At 31.8% G+C, this 15,262-nt stretch overlaps 1 protein-coding gene across 1 annotated transcript; it reads right to left on the bottom strand.

Moving 5' to 3' along the window:
• Positions 1-3,848: 3,848 nt before the first annotated feature.
• LOC129299287 (peroxisomal acyl-coenzyme A oxidase 1-like) lies at positions 3,849-11,270 on the bottom strand. The gene is given in 15 exon segments (XM_054937757.1): positions 3,849-4,346; positions 4,436-4,619; positions 5,150-5,219; positions 5,709-5,819; positions 5,968-6,088; positions 6,603-6,734; positions 7,620-7,684; positions 7,687-7,816; positions 8,424-8,622; positions 9,251-9,413; positions 9,492-9,579; positions 9,823-10,032; positions 10,131-10,192; positions 10,344-10,452; positions 10,980-11,270. Coding segments are annotated over 15 exon segments (1,992 nt in total). The 5' UTR covers positions 11,118-11,270; the 3' UTR covers positions 3,849-4,136.
• Positions 11,271-15,262: the final 3,992 nt, after the last annotated feature.

The following is a 15,262-nucleotide window of genomic DNA, read 5'->3' as shown; positions in this document are numbered from 1 at the left end:
TTTTTCAGTTTAAAATTGTAATTAAATGAATTATATCTTGAAAGCTCATGTGTGTCAATAGATAGGTCTCGTGACTCAATGGAATTCTCCCATGAAGGATCATGTGAACAAATTTTTTATTTTTATGATATATGAATCGCATTTTTATTGACTAAATTAACTTATTTTAATTAGACTAATCTCCGTTGGTAAAATTTATAGTTTTGTGTGATGACTGAGATGCCACGATTGCTTTCTTCCTACCTTTCTTTCTGCCTAATTAAGAGAAATTTCGTACCTAATTTTTTTTTTAATGTATCGTCCTTCGTATATAATAGAATTCAAAAGAAATCTCTCATATGAGACACTGTTATTTTTCTTAAAAAAGATATATTTGTATTAGATATATGCAATGTGATATACGTTCTGTACTTACAATGACGTATCCATTGGTACCACTTTGCATCCAATATTTGTTCCGATTCAAATTATATATATATATATATATATATATATGACGTTTTATAACTTAGGATAAGATAAAGCCAAATTATACTTTTATTCCTTTAATTTTAGAATAAATTGGCCCACTAGCCTTATAAAATCTTGTATCTAAAAAATATGAAATAGATCTTTAAAAATTTGGGAGTATAATCAGTTAATATTGATATACAAGGAATTTATCAATGATATATGAATGACTTATTATTAAAAATTTAAAAATTTTACAAGAGCTTTATCATTGATATATAATGATATATCATTGACAAATGTAATAAACCGATTATAATATAAAATATAATAAATATTGAGCTGTTTATTTGATTTAATCCTACAACATGATTTATATATGCAAAAGCCCTTAATTGTATACAATATTGTATTTTAATCTCTTAATTTTAAAAAGGTAGTTCAAATTCTTTAATCTTAATGTGATTATTATTCTAGGTCTGAATACACAGGCCAATCTAGTTATTTAAATAATGTGCTAGAAAGCTAGATAAATTTAGGAATGATGATAATTATGTCCTCAACAATTTTTTTTAAAAAATGAATTGTTGATATTAATTTAAATAATTACAAAACAAAATTTTTTATTATAATCTAAAAGTCACATTTGGTAATTAAATACTTATTTGTAAATGAAACTTATGATTTTATAATTATCTAGATTGATAACGTCAACTTCTTTTTCAAAAAGAATATCAATGACTTAACTACTATTAATTCAATGTTTTATAACCTAATTGTCATTTTTCCATGAATTTACTGCTAATTAGAAGTGGATTAATTTACTACTAAAGCAACATAACTAATCATGATTTTGATTGATTTCCATTTCCTTCGAATCGGCTTGCACGGACCAAACGGTCCTTTGATGAAAGAAAAGGAAAATTGCTTTTCATTTTGTGGTGACACAACCTTGCAAGTCACATGCCGTTGCCAGTACGCTCATACGGTTGCAATACAAACAATTATGGTTTTAGTACTGTCAAGTCCCACATGCAATTTTGTATCCCCACATCGAAATTCAATCAATCAATCATCATTCAATAGAATGACTCCAAAGTCCAACCTAATATCTTATTTATTTATTTATCGTTTTAAGATATATGTTATGATCATTCGTCTTCTTCATGTCGAAATATCAATAACAGGCTATTATTTTTACTTGTAAGTAAAACAAACCAAAAAAAAAAGTTAGTTGAAAAATCTATCAAATACATTTAAAATTATTTATAACGTTAATTAGAAATCCACAAAAGTTAAATGTGAATTTTTATTTTTTGCTATTAATATATAAATAAATTATTTAAAAAAATTAAGTAAATACATTGAGGATTATTTTTAATGTTAGTTAATAATTTATGAGAGTTAGTTGTGAATTACAAGTCAATCTTTTATGATTTGTTTGCTGTCAATATATAAATAAAATGCTTAGAAAATCTATTAAATATAATTGAGATTATTTGCAATGTTAGTTGAAAATTTACGAGAGTTAATTATAAATTACAAGCCAATTAATCACTTATGATTTTTTTGCTATCACTTAAAAAATTAACAAAAGATAATTTATTATAAGTAAGGACCATGGTCTGATATTAAAATTTTAATAATACCAAGTTTGTAATCATCGTTAATGTTCTTCCGAAGTCCTTAATTGTCATTTTCCTTTTGTAAAAACTAAATAGGATGCTATTTAAATGAATTATTCTTATTTGAGACTCAACCTGACTTAATTCAGACTAATCAAAAGTTTAATGTGATTTTAGATGTAGCATTTGATGTCAAAAATATAAATACACATTCATTAAATTAAATACTCATTCCGTTCAAAAATGTAAGGTATTTTTAATCGAATCTCACCTCTCAATAAAGTGGTTAACTATTTTTTAACTAATCCTATCTTTTCATATTTACCTCTATTAAACATCATATAATAAATATAAAGTCACTATCAATAGGGATATTTTGAAAAAAAGGTAATAATTACACCTCGAAAGACTAAAAAAATTTTATATTTTTAAACTTTCAACTCCTCAAAAAATATCTTATATTTTTAAATGGAGGGAGTAGACAATAAAATGGAACGTGAAAACTTAAAATTATATATGGAGAGAAGTACGGAAAAAAAAAGTATTGAGATGATCATTCCCTTCAAAATGTTGCATTAAAAAGTAGTCACTATAATGTAGGAAAAGAACAAAAGTACTCAGTAAACGTAGAGTAAAACTCTCCCATTCTAAAATGAAAAGAAAGAGAATTTATAATCATATGTTATTTTTGTTTGATTGTGTTTATTCATTGTTTAGGAACAATTCCTGGATAGACTAATTTTTGAGGAATTCTCTTAACAATCATTAAAATTAAATTGAATCAAAATTTGAATTGAGATTTAAAATGGTATAACCCAATGTTATAAAAATTGGACTGTCATTGAATTGATTGGGACAATAATTTACGAATTGATAGTCAGACTATGGTTAAATTGTGGTTAAATCAACAATGAATAAATAATATATTTTAAATAATATATGTTTAAAATAAAAAGAAATAATAATCCATAATAATAAAAATTAATATCTTAAATATATAAAATAATGTGTAGTTAAAAAGAGCCAGCATCTATCAATATTTTATTGTCTTCATCTAAATATACTTATTTCATAATTAAGAACTCAATTTTAGAATGCGTGCATACACATGCATGCATATTTCTTGTATGTTTATTGATTTTTCTTCCTTTTTTTTAATACTTATTTAGTACAAATAAACATACATAGTAAGTAGCAACTAAGAGATATGGATTAAAATTTTAAAAAACAAAAAAAATTAAAAATTAAGTGACTGATTTGACCTGTCCAACCATTAATTTTGACCGATTCAAGACCACCTCTCAGGTCTCTTAGTTCTCCCTCATGTCTCAATTGAATACTGGACAAATTCCCGATTCAACCGGTGAAGCTGGCAGATCTAATTCTTATAGCCTACTATAATCATTCAAAACATCCCACAAATCAACTTATCTAGCGGTTTCATGGGATGACATGACTCAACTCTGAGGTAAAAACCATAATGCGATACTAAATTAATTAGTTACTGACTCGCACGGTCAAAATAACTGCCTCAGTCAGTCGAATGATTGCCAATGATACAAACAAGACTTCGTATGTTATCAGAAGCATTTGATGGACCTTCAACCATGTGATCCGTTCGCTTCAAGAAAAAAATTGACTTTAAAATTACGCTCAACTAGTTCAACTATAGCCTGACCATAGTTAAAAAAAAAAAAAAAAACAAAGAAATCAGTAGTTATAATACAAACTAATAAAAGATCTTACAAGAACATGTAATGTAACACGTGAAGATTCACCATGAAACGAGATTTTATTCCGATACACTTGTACCCGTCAGAATCTCAAGCTGAGTACAATTGCCAACAGAGATACATAATGACACTTTTCACAAATTATTAGTTAACAACAAAATACGATAATAATTCGCAGATAAACACTAAATCACCATTAGTGTTTACGCAATGAACAATTTTCTTTCTCCATACCTTGATCTTTATTTGCCTTTTCAATCAAAATCAACATAGTGTACATCAATTTCTTCTTAGGTTTTGAGTCTGAGAACCAAAGCTTTGTAATGTTTCAGAGTCTTGCATTACGTAGTTGCTGATTCAGCATTGGTCGAACATACTCTTGAAAGCCATCAGGTATCACTGAATCATTCAGGGGATCCTTCCATGCCTCTTCGTATAGCTTGGGATACACGTTTCCGTCGTAGCGGCCAAGAACTGAACCAAGGTAGTGATCGGTGTGATTGAACGCATCCACTAGCGCGATAGCATTAGGACGAACCTGACAACATGTATTATCAAGTCACTAGCCTTGTAATGATGTTTAATTTATGAAGAAGAGGAATAGTGTTGAAATGATTTGGGAAAAACCTGGGAATACAAGGACCTCAGCTGATCATTGGCAAGAGAAGCTTGTGTGGGAGTGATGCAGCCAGTGGAGAGAAAGTCACCCTGATGCTTGTGAAGGAGAAACAGAGCATATACGCTACATAGAATTTCTAATTGCTGTTTCACTCCTTTTCCAGGTATGTCTTGTTGCAACTTCTCAATGAATCTGAAAGCACTGGGTTGGTCAGCTTAAATGTAGAAGACTAATCTTGGAGTTTCTAGTAAAAACTTCAAATTCTTGACCTATTAGCTATGAGATTCTTTAACCAAAAGGAAAAAGCCATCACATATCACACCACTGTAATCTATATGAATAATACAGGCACAGGACAGAGGAAAAGTGGGGAAGAAGCAACAATGACAACAAGAAGCCTCATTTCACTAGGTGAGATCAATTACATGGATTGCACGATACTATTATGCTCTATCAATAATCAAGCCTTAAGATATATTGTTAACTAAAAAGTCTCATTCAACAACTTCCCTAAGTGTAGAAGTGTGGAAGAAAGAGAGAAATAAAACCTTTCTATTACGCACTGACCCAAGATAAGTGAGATCATCGTTTATGAGACAATTCAGCTGTGTGTGTGTCAAAAAAATCGCAAGATTCAATCATCACGCAGATGAAGGTAAGCAATCACCACCTCATTAGTTGCAGCTATTGACAAGTGAGAAAATTATAAGAAAGAAGCTTACTTGGCAACAACAATTAACTGGCAATGAGCAACTGCTGCCTCAACTAGATCAGCTGAGAGTTCTTGGAACCCTGCCAAAAGAAGGGGGAAAAAGACATTTAATATGATCATATCTAATGATATACAAATCACAAAAGCCTCTCACCGTCAAACGCACTGGTGTCCTGAAATTTGTTAAGTTCAAATCAATAATGACTTTGGTCCCCCCCCCTTTCTGGTTAGGTATCTATACAAACAGCATGCGCACAGGAGATACAATATGGAAGGTGCATATTCAGCCTATATTTCCAATGTGCATGTGTAATAAAACAGCATCATATCAGGAGTTGGATGGCTTGTATCTTTAAAATTCAAGAATTCAAGATATCTACGGCCTGATTGGCCTTCGACTTAACAGGTTCAGTTTTCCAGGGCATATCATTCCTCTCCCCCCCCCCCCCAAAGAAAAAAAACTATCCATATCTTCCCACCAGAAGTACAACTTGTGAGTGAAAATCTTTTGGTCATACCAAAAGGGAGTGCATATTAACTTGTCACTTGTGCAAGATTGACAAACATACCTTCTTCTGGACTGGTAAACTTGCTAAGATTTTTAGCGCAGGCAACAGACATCCTAACAGCCCTAGCTTCAAATGTTTCCAGCACTACATTTGGCCTCAACCAATCCTTAGCTGCAACCAATGAAATCCAAGTACAAAACTATCACTTCTGAAGGGCATATGCATTGCTCATATTATAACTGAAAAAGTCATATTGGATTTGCTTGCTACAAAATTGATATGGCTAGAATATGTACATTATGGAGCAATTTAATTATACCTTCTTTAACATCAGATCGACATTGCATCAGATGTTCTGCTCGTCTCATATAAGCTGTTGTGCCAACAGGCATTTTTCCAGAGCCCAACTGAGAAATGGTCTTCATGAGATGCCTTGCCACCTGTAGGAAATTTTCTAGAAGAATGTCACACAACGCAAGAGACTTGAATAATATCGAACAACTAATCAGACATGAAAACTTCTGCATAAAATCAGCAAACAGTCACGCAAACACAAAATAAATAATTGAACATAATTATTTTACATGTTTCAACCATAACAGGGGTTTTTTAATGCTCTAAAATGCTATAGATTTTGACAACCCAGAAATATAAAATTACTTTAGAAAAAAAATTGAAGGCATGCAACATCTGATATATAAATAAAACTCAAAAAATACAACAACTTGTAGATGTCCTTAAGAATGTATGAAAGCCAGTGGACAATAAACAAATCCCCAGCTCTTCATAAACAGGCCAGCTGTCATGCTGCACTTTCAGTATCATTCAGGGACAAGGAAGAATGTGGTACATAGTATAACAGCTAGTCTGAAGTAAGCTGTACTCTTTGAGTCTATGAAGCACCCTGTATTTTTTGAGCCCAAGAAACTAAGGTGTACATAAAATACCACGGACCTGTAAAAGTAGCACAATGTTGTCGCCTTCATAAGTGCAGGCTGGAACATAGACTGCAAATAACTCAGGAAGCCCACTGCTACAAAGGTAGCCATGCCCACCGCATAGTTTACGACACTCTTCAATACCATCCTGCAAATGGAGGTGAACTTAAAATGAACTTGAGAGAAGTCAAAGAAAATATTTCTGAAACCATGCATAAGGACACCTTAAATGGAAAATAGCACTGTGATAATGTCCGAGAAATTTGGAAGCTATAAATTCTGAATTAAAGAGAAGAATAACTATCCAATTAGTATGCAACTTGACGGACATAACTGACAATATTGAATTCTAAAGGATAAGACTAAATTGAAGAATAATGGAGCTGTCAAAAGACAACAAACACAGCATGTTGTGCACCAAACCTTAAATTTACAAAGTTGACAGCAAAGTGATGTTAAATTGACATGCTAAAAGAATCATGGCCTAGAATCCATACACAATTCATTTAACATTTCAAGCAATGATGCTCAATCACACCCATTAATAGCATTTAGCTCATAATGTCAAAATTACACCTGTTAACGGCATTTTGTTCATAATATCAACAAATTAACAGATTAAAAAGAGCAGATCAAAGTCGGAGAACTGATAAAGCACAAGAAACCCACAACAGAAATGGAAGAAAACAACCCTACTATACTGAAAAAAAGAAAAAAATAAAAAGTGAAGGAGCCCTACGGTGATGACAATTTAAGCAGATTATGGGGAAGGTGATCTATCCATAACAATTGACAATTTCACTAGTAAATTGCATAGCATATATATGCAGAAACAACCTCCTAGCCGAAATGTACTCATAGCAATATTGTCATCCCATTTAAAGCTGCCAAATAATTAATTTGATAGGACCTGAGACCATGAAACTAAAGAACAAAATTGAGCTTGGGACAGAACAAGCAAGGGCCCAAGATAATTAAATATACCAATAAAGACCAATTGGTAAAGGGATGAACAGCACTAAATAAGACATACAGCAGTTGCTGAAGTAGTCAAGGACTTCAACCCAGCAGTACAAGCATGAGCCTCAGGCAATGTTAAAAATCATTAGCTTCCAGTCTTCTTGTCACATCCATATATAGCCATTTCAACCACTCACCAACAAATCTGAAAGCATAAGCAGAAGCCAGCAAAGGGAAGAGCCTAGCTTGCTGGGTCTTGTAATCAATTACCTAGAAGTAAATAGGTAGAATATAGAAAAAAGACACGTAATACACAATGAACAAACATATACAAATGGAAAAAATTTGACAGGAGAAACAGAAACTTTAGTGCATTGCTACTCAGAATATCAGTGATCCCACCTTTGATTCAAATGATGCAAACTCAACCAGCCTTTTTTTCACAGTCACTAGCCAATTTTCATGTTGGCTAGATGATAGATCTAAATACACATTTCAATATCATACAGATCACGTAGAAGATCAACAAAAAGTCCATCAACCTTCCTATTATAAATTATATACATATACTAGTGGAAAACAAAACCACTTCAAATCTAGACAGTCAGGATTATAACATAGATTAACATCTTAATTTCAAATTTTTCCTACAAAATTGGTTTCGTGACTTTCATCCCCCTCTTTGTGACATTCCAAAAAATTAACATCTTAATTTCAAATTTCATATTGTGAATTAGGGTTTAACCCCCTCTTTGTTACATTCCACAGATTACACAAACTAAAAAATAAAAATACTGAGAGAGATTTCCAGCAGCATAACTCCGTACAATACAAACTCTCCTGTAACCATGCATGGATTGAGGGCTTCAAAGCTTACCTGTGTTTCTGGACTTCCATTATGTGATCCAAACTGCCTTCGAACAGCACTATACCTTGTAGCAATGCAAACTGCTCGTGACAAAGCAGTTGATGCATCTGACACAATTGTTTGCCTCACATATACCATAGTACCATAGACTAACTGTCGTGGAACATTGGAATGAACATATTTTCCTTCTCTTGTCACTTGTGAAACCCTGGTAGATTCAACATAAAACTTAGGAACAGCCGTGCACCAGATCTATTGACAGTAACTGATAATCACTATGCATCATTTTAAATGACTACAAGAGTCCATTTAACCTCATCTTTCCATGGATCACATTTTCTATCCCACCATTAATCTTAACAAAGATTAGCAACTTCTACTGTACTCAAGTTGAACACCACTCCTTCCTGGGTGTTCTTTTCCTGTTATTCTTGCTTACCAGTTAAAAGTTTTTCAAAGTATCTGAAAGAAATTCCCAATTAGAGAATTGCATTGGACAAATAATCTTATATTAATAAATTCGCAGTTTCAGGATTCATAGTTGCATGCAGCAATCTTTAGCAGTTTTCTTGTCCTGGAAGCCTCTTTGAGAATTTGCTCTCCGAATAAAAGAAAACATAGTAACCAAAGCAATGCTCCAAAATCTATTTTCTTCAACAAACTGGCATAACCAATCAACCTTCTAATAGAGAAATCTCCGGAACTGAATAGATGATTTAAAGCCTCTTCTTTTGTTTTCTGGGATAAGGACAGTGGGCATCTATCACACGCAATGCATGAAATGTCTGATAGATAATCTCTTCCTAGGATAGTGGAGTTGGCAAAGTAGAACTAACCTCATTAACATTTGATTCCTCGGAATCCGTACATGGTCAAATCTAAGAACCCCATTGTCCATGGTGTTGTAAGCTGCATTTCCAAACTTCATTCCAATGTCACCCACTGTTATTCCAGGAAGAGGTAAGTGGTCATCCAAGCTCCGGAGCTGGACAATGAAACCTTCAAATTGGACATCTAGTTAGCTGTTTAAGTCTGAATCTGAAACCAGACACTTGGATGGTTAAGTTTGATATTTACCATGCACCCCCCGATCTTGACCATCAGTAATTAGACGGGCATAGACAACAGCATGGGTTGAGATTTTACCCAATCCACCAGGCCACCACTGTTTAAGTCGGATTCAGAGAAGTCATGATATTTGATATTTTTATGAACACATTTTCTTCGCAAAAATACTTCTAAAAACCACATAATGCTGTGGAGGCATTTAAAAAGCTAGAATTGTCTTTTCCTGGTTATGGATTTATGAATGCATTCAAAAAGTAAACAAAAGATTGTATGATCTAAATTACTTATTACTTCCAAAAGGACTGGTAGAAGACTCTGACTCATCACTCATTTTACTCACTTTACAGGAAGTTAATGTGGGGCTATGAATAACAAACTCATCCGTTTGGGGATCAAAGGTTGCAGTTGTTTCAAGCCCTTGAACATTGGATCCATGGCCAAGCTCTGTCTGGGCATAAGAACCAATGATTTGCATCTTATAAGCTAAAGGCAGCCACTTTTGCTGCTGCTCATCAGTGCCTTGGCCTTTGATAGCTGGCACAAACATTCCCTGGGAGAGAATATAAATAAATAAAATTTAGTTGAAGCAGCTGAATTGACATCCGTTTCAAAACAAGAAAGCAATCAGAGCCAAATAAAAAATTCTACCCAATGAAGATCTGTAAATGCAGGCTCATCAATAAAGGATCTAAGTCTTCTAGCTTCTTCTTCTGTAATAATAGTAACTACACTGTTATAAAGCATGAAAAATAGGAAACATAAAGGACAACAAATTTCACCTGAAAAAAAAAAAAAAAAAAGCTGGCCATAGAAGAAATGAAGAGAACAACTGGATACAAAGAATTCAGGAGAAAAACTCACCGTTAAGACGGAGCTCAATGATCCTTTTCCAAGCAGAAGCTGTTTTCCGTAAAGTGTTCTTGAATAATTCCTTTCTACCTAGCATGGTCCTATTATCCTTTCTGAAAGCCTAGAAACGACAAACAACCAATCAAGGTTTGAGGAGGTTGCAAAGGCAACAATCATCATCTATTTCTAAACTCTCACAGAAGGGGGAATACAGAAATTGTTTCCAACCAAGCTACTTTACTGGCTTGTGTCATATAGTAATTTGTGTAACCTTAACTAATCACCGATGATACTTCATTATGCTTATAGCTATGAACCAGTTCTTATCCGCAGTTATCCTACGTAGTAGAAAAGTCTTAACAACAACTGAATGGCTTCTAATTTTTCCAAAGTTCGATTTTAAACTTATCAATAACCTTGCACAACACAGAGCAGCATTAACAACGAACATGAATTTATTTGTGCGAGGTAGAGAAGCTAATTTTGTCAACCCAAACATTTTCACGTCTAACTATTATATCAGGGGGAAAAAAAAGAAAAGAAAAAGAGGTATCATGAAAATGAACTCTGATATCTGCTCTAATGATCAACTCGAAAAGCTCAAATTCAGTGAGGTGGCTAGAAAAAGTTTCAGTAGAAGCAACTCACGGGATCGCTGGCAACAAGGCGGGCAATTCTATCGGAAACTTCAAAAGCATCACGAGAACCGGCCCAGACGATCTTCATCTCTTCGACATCAAATTGTGCCTTGTTCCTCTCAGGAGCCAAGTAGTCAACACCTTCCATTTTCAGACACGAATCAAACACAAATCCTAACAGAAACACCACAAATTTGCCGGTAAAATGCAATTGAAAGTTGAAACGCTTGAGCTTTGGACGAGGACTGCGATCAGCTCTGATTCTGAAGATGGGATATTCATAAAGATAGAATACCCCTCATTTTTATACTGACGTTGCTAGTGCGCCGTCCTGTTTATAGTCTTCGAAAGCTACTTTGTTCCAAAATAACAGACGCCGCGATAAAAAATAAAATTTTATTAATTATACTTTTTTAATATTATCTTTTTTTATCTTTTTATTATGTTTTCTCATTTTAAGGTTTTTGTAAAAATTTATTTTTATATTTTGAAAAATAAGATTATAAAATGTGTTTAATAAATTTTATTAATATGTATAATTTTATTACAAATATTTTATAAATTAATATGAAGGGGTCAATGACTTTAAAAATCTAATGTCACAAGTTGAATTCATTTGAGTCAACAATTTCAAGAGAAAATTATATCTAAATTTTACATTAAAAAATTTATTATCAAAAATTTTACAAAATTTATAAAATATTTTTAAATTTTAAATTATATATGTTTATAACTTGACTAAAAATATTAACAATTGAACAATGAATATTTACAACTTATTATTGTAAATTTTCATATTTCTTTAAAAAATTGTAAATTGATGTTATGCAGTTGTTAATACCCATAATCAAGTTATAAATGTGTAAAATTTGAAACTTAAAAATATTATGTAAATTCTATGAATTTGTTTAATAATAAATTTTTTTATGTAAAATCTAGATGTAATTTCCTTTAATTTGAAGTTGCCTCTCTAAATAAATAAATAAAAAGATGGAAGGGATTTTTTTTAGAGGAAAAAGGAGATCTTGAAAGCAATTAACGAGCTCCGTACCCCACCAATTTCCCCATTTTTATTTGTCGAATCGCTGCTTTGTTTTCTTTTGACTTTATCATGAAAGGATCATCGTTATATATATATATATATATATATATATATATATATCCATTTTCACGTGGCTCACTTCATCTATTATTTTTCTAAACGTTTAAGATTCACGGAGCTTGAGAATGAAAAGTATCAGGTCGGTGATGTGTTCACAGCCACTAACATGGTTTCTAGATGAGATTTGCATACCGTTATATTAACAATGATTTTAACTTAATAAGGATCAAGGGAATAAATCACAGTATTAATAAAGATAATTTATCTTAATTTTTTTATTATAAAATATTAGTATACACTGTGTTTCTTTGTAACAGTATGATTTATTTTCCACAAGACAAATAGCAATTTTATTTTACAAAGAATATCTTTTATAACATGTATCAAAATATTTAAACAAAATCCATAAAATATATATATATATATTATATATATTATAGATAACAGAAAACTGGATAGAAGCAGGTGCCGTTAAATAAAGTTGAGAGTATGGGTTGGTCAAATTACTATACAGCATTGAGGACTTGGGTTTGGATTGGTATTGGGAAAACCCAATTTAATGTGTTTGGTACAAAGAATTGAGTCTTACCTGAGTTTGCTTAAACCCACTTAAGTGGAATTACTCAAACCCACCTCTCTCCTGCTATTGAGAAATTAGACCTGGGTTTGCAAATTTTACGACAAAACTATCCCTGGCTATAATAATTTTCAGACAAAAATGCCCCTGTGAAAATTGCCTTGATAAAACCGCCTCATGCTCATTCATCATATCACTGCTGAGCAGAGCATGATCTCCATGGCGGCAAGGGACCTTCTTCGTCGATCTCCCTTGTCGCTTCATTCGTCTCCTTCGTCATGCCATCAGGTACTATCACTCCATCCTTCTCCTTCGTCTATATTCTTTGCTTCTGGGTTTCGCTTCTATTGATCTGGAATCTGCAGCTTCGGATTCCTATTTCTTGGGGTAATATACTTGAGATATAGGCTTTATCTTCTTCTCTTTGTTTGTACTTGCCGAAGAAATTGTTTTCTTGCTCTTATAATGGTTGCAATTGCATCCGTTATTATCGATTTTATTCCTCTGTATTTTATTTCCATCCCTTCACTTCAATGACTCTTATTTTTCAATGTTAGTCTGGTAAGAAGCATCCACTTCAATGCGTCACTTTTTCAATGGCGAGGGACCAGTCTTCAATTTTATGAAGCAATGCACTCGATGTTGTCCAAATCGGTCGACTTTTTCAATGGTGAGGGCTATTCTGTGCTTCAATCGGTCGACTGGTCAGAATGAGGGATAAGTTACATTTTTCTTAATAAATTCAGGGAGGTATTATGGTATTTTTATAATTTATGATTAATTGAAAATAAAAATAAAAATAAGTATTCTCTTGCTATTATTACTCTATATCAAACATGATTATAAAGCCCCAATCCCAATCCCAATCCAATCAATCATAGTCTCAATCCCTTCAAATTGAGTCCCATGTACCAAATGGCCTAAGAGTTAGGTTGAAAGTTGGGGGGGTGAGGGATGGACTCAAATAAAAATAATTTTTATATGAAAAATGAAAAAATGAATTTTTTTTTAGCTGAACCAAATAATTTATGAATTAAATAAGCAAAACCTTAATAAGTTAAGATTGGCCCGTTTAGCTTGTAATATTTATAAAAAATAAAATATAAAAATAGGGAGTTTTGGTGCCACAATTTGACAAAACAAGTAGATTAAAATGACTTGTGATTAAATAGATCACTCATATATTTATGAAGTGAATTTTTTTTTGTATGAAATATTATATTAAAATTTATCATTTAGGTGTATTTAAAAAAATTATGAAAAAAAAATTAACACAACCAATCTATAAGGGTTGAGTTGGATTAAAATTTTTCTAACTCTTATAAAAATGAATTGAATTCAACTTATATTTTTTTTCAATCCATAAGAATCAACCAAATATATTTCAAGTTGGCCATATTACCAACTTTATACCTACATGATACTAGAACATGAGTTTAAATGTTTATTAAAAAAAAGAACATGAATTTAAATATGTTAAAAATGCATTTTAAAATAAAACGTGTTTTTCAATTTAATAGTGCATGGGGCAGGCACAAGATTAGTCATGAATCACTCAAATATATGGCGGTGCCATTCTCATGCGGATCCATAGGGAGTGGCCAACGGCATGTGTTTACAGTGACATAGATGCTTTCCTTGAAAGAGTGGAGGGAAAAAAGTAAGTGGGAGCAACTGTAGTCTGCAAGTCCTAAATTATATGGGTCATTACTTTTGAATGATATTTTCATTATTTTTAAATTATAAAATACTTTAAATAAAAATTTTTTACATTAATAAATTTTATTAATATATTTTTAATAATTTTATTTTTTCAAAACAATATATAAAATTTTAAATGAAAAAATTAGCTTTATAGCCTCAAAAAATATAGTCCCATAAATTCTAGATAAAGTTTTTGAATATTTTGAAATATGGCCCATTCTAAAATTAATTAGATGTATTTTTTCCTCCTCCTCAGAATAAATTTATTATTAAATAAATATTATAATTTAACTAATCTTTAACTGATTGAATCTTTCATTTTTATTATCAAAATGTATTGTGGGATGCTGCTTCTCTAATTATCATTTCTGAATTTTTTTCATCAAATTTTTCCTGAATCATCATATTCTTCTCTCGTATAGTGTTTTTTTTGTCAAAATTTGTGATCTAATTTTTCTAAATTAATCATCTTCATCGCAGAGCTTTTCCCTCTCTTCCCCTTCTCTATTTTTTCCAAATATTACGAGGAGAGCATTAGACATTGAAGAGAAAACCCCATTACTAATTTGCGATACTATATCATTGATATATGGCTATATATCAATGATAGATAAATTAGTAATTTTCACTGATAGGAGTTATATATCATGATATATAACAGTAATTCATGATATACTAAGATCAACATAACCAAACAATCAATATAAACTTGTTTATAATTAATATACAATCGTATATCACTGATGTTTATCGCAATCAGTAATATAAAAACACATAATCATTTGCCTAAAATGAATCAAACATAATCCACAAAAAATTTTGGACTCTTAGCTTATCATGAAAAATTAAATACCTAAATTAATAAAATAAAAAATTAGGAATCTGTAGCTTCATTTCCCACTGGCGTGCT

The sequence above is a fragment of the Prosopis cineraria genome, unplaced genomic scaffold (assembly GCF_029017545.1).
Source record: "Prosopis cineraria cultivar Desert tree isolate PC_DT_omini unplaced genomic scaffold, ASM2901754v1 PC1108, whole genome shotgun sequence".
Taxonomy (NCBI): domain Eukaryota; kingdom Viridiplantae; phylum Streptophyta; class Magnoliopsida; order Fabales; family Fabaceae; genus Prosopis; species Prosopis cineraria.
Note: the sequence above shows the minus strand (reverse complement) of the source record. Positions and strands in the feature narration are given on the sequence as shown.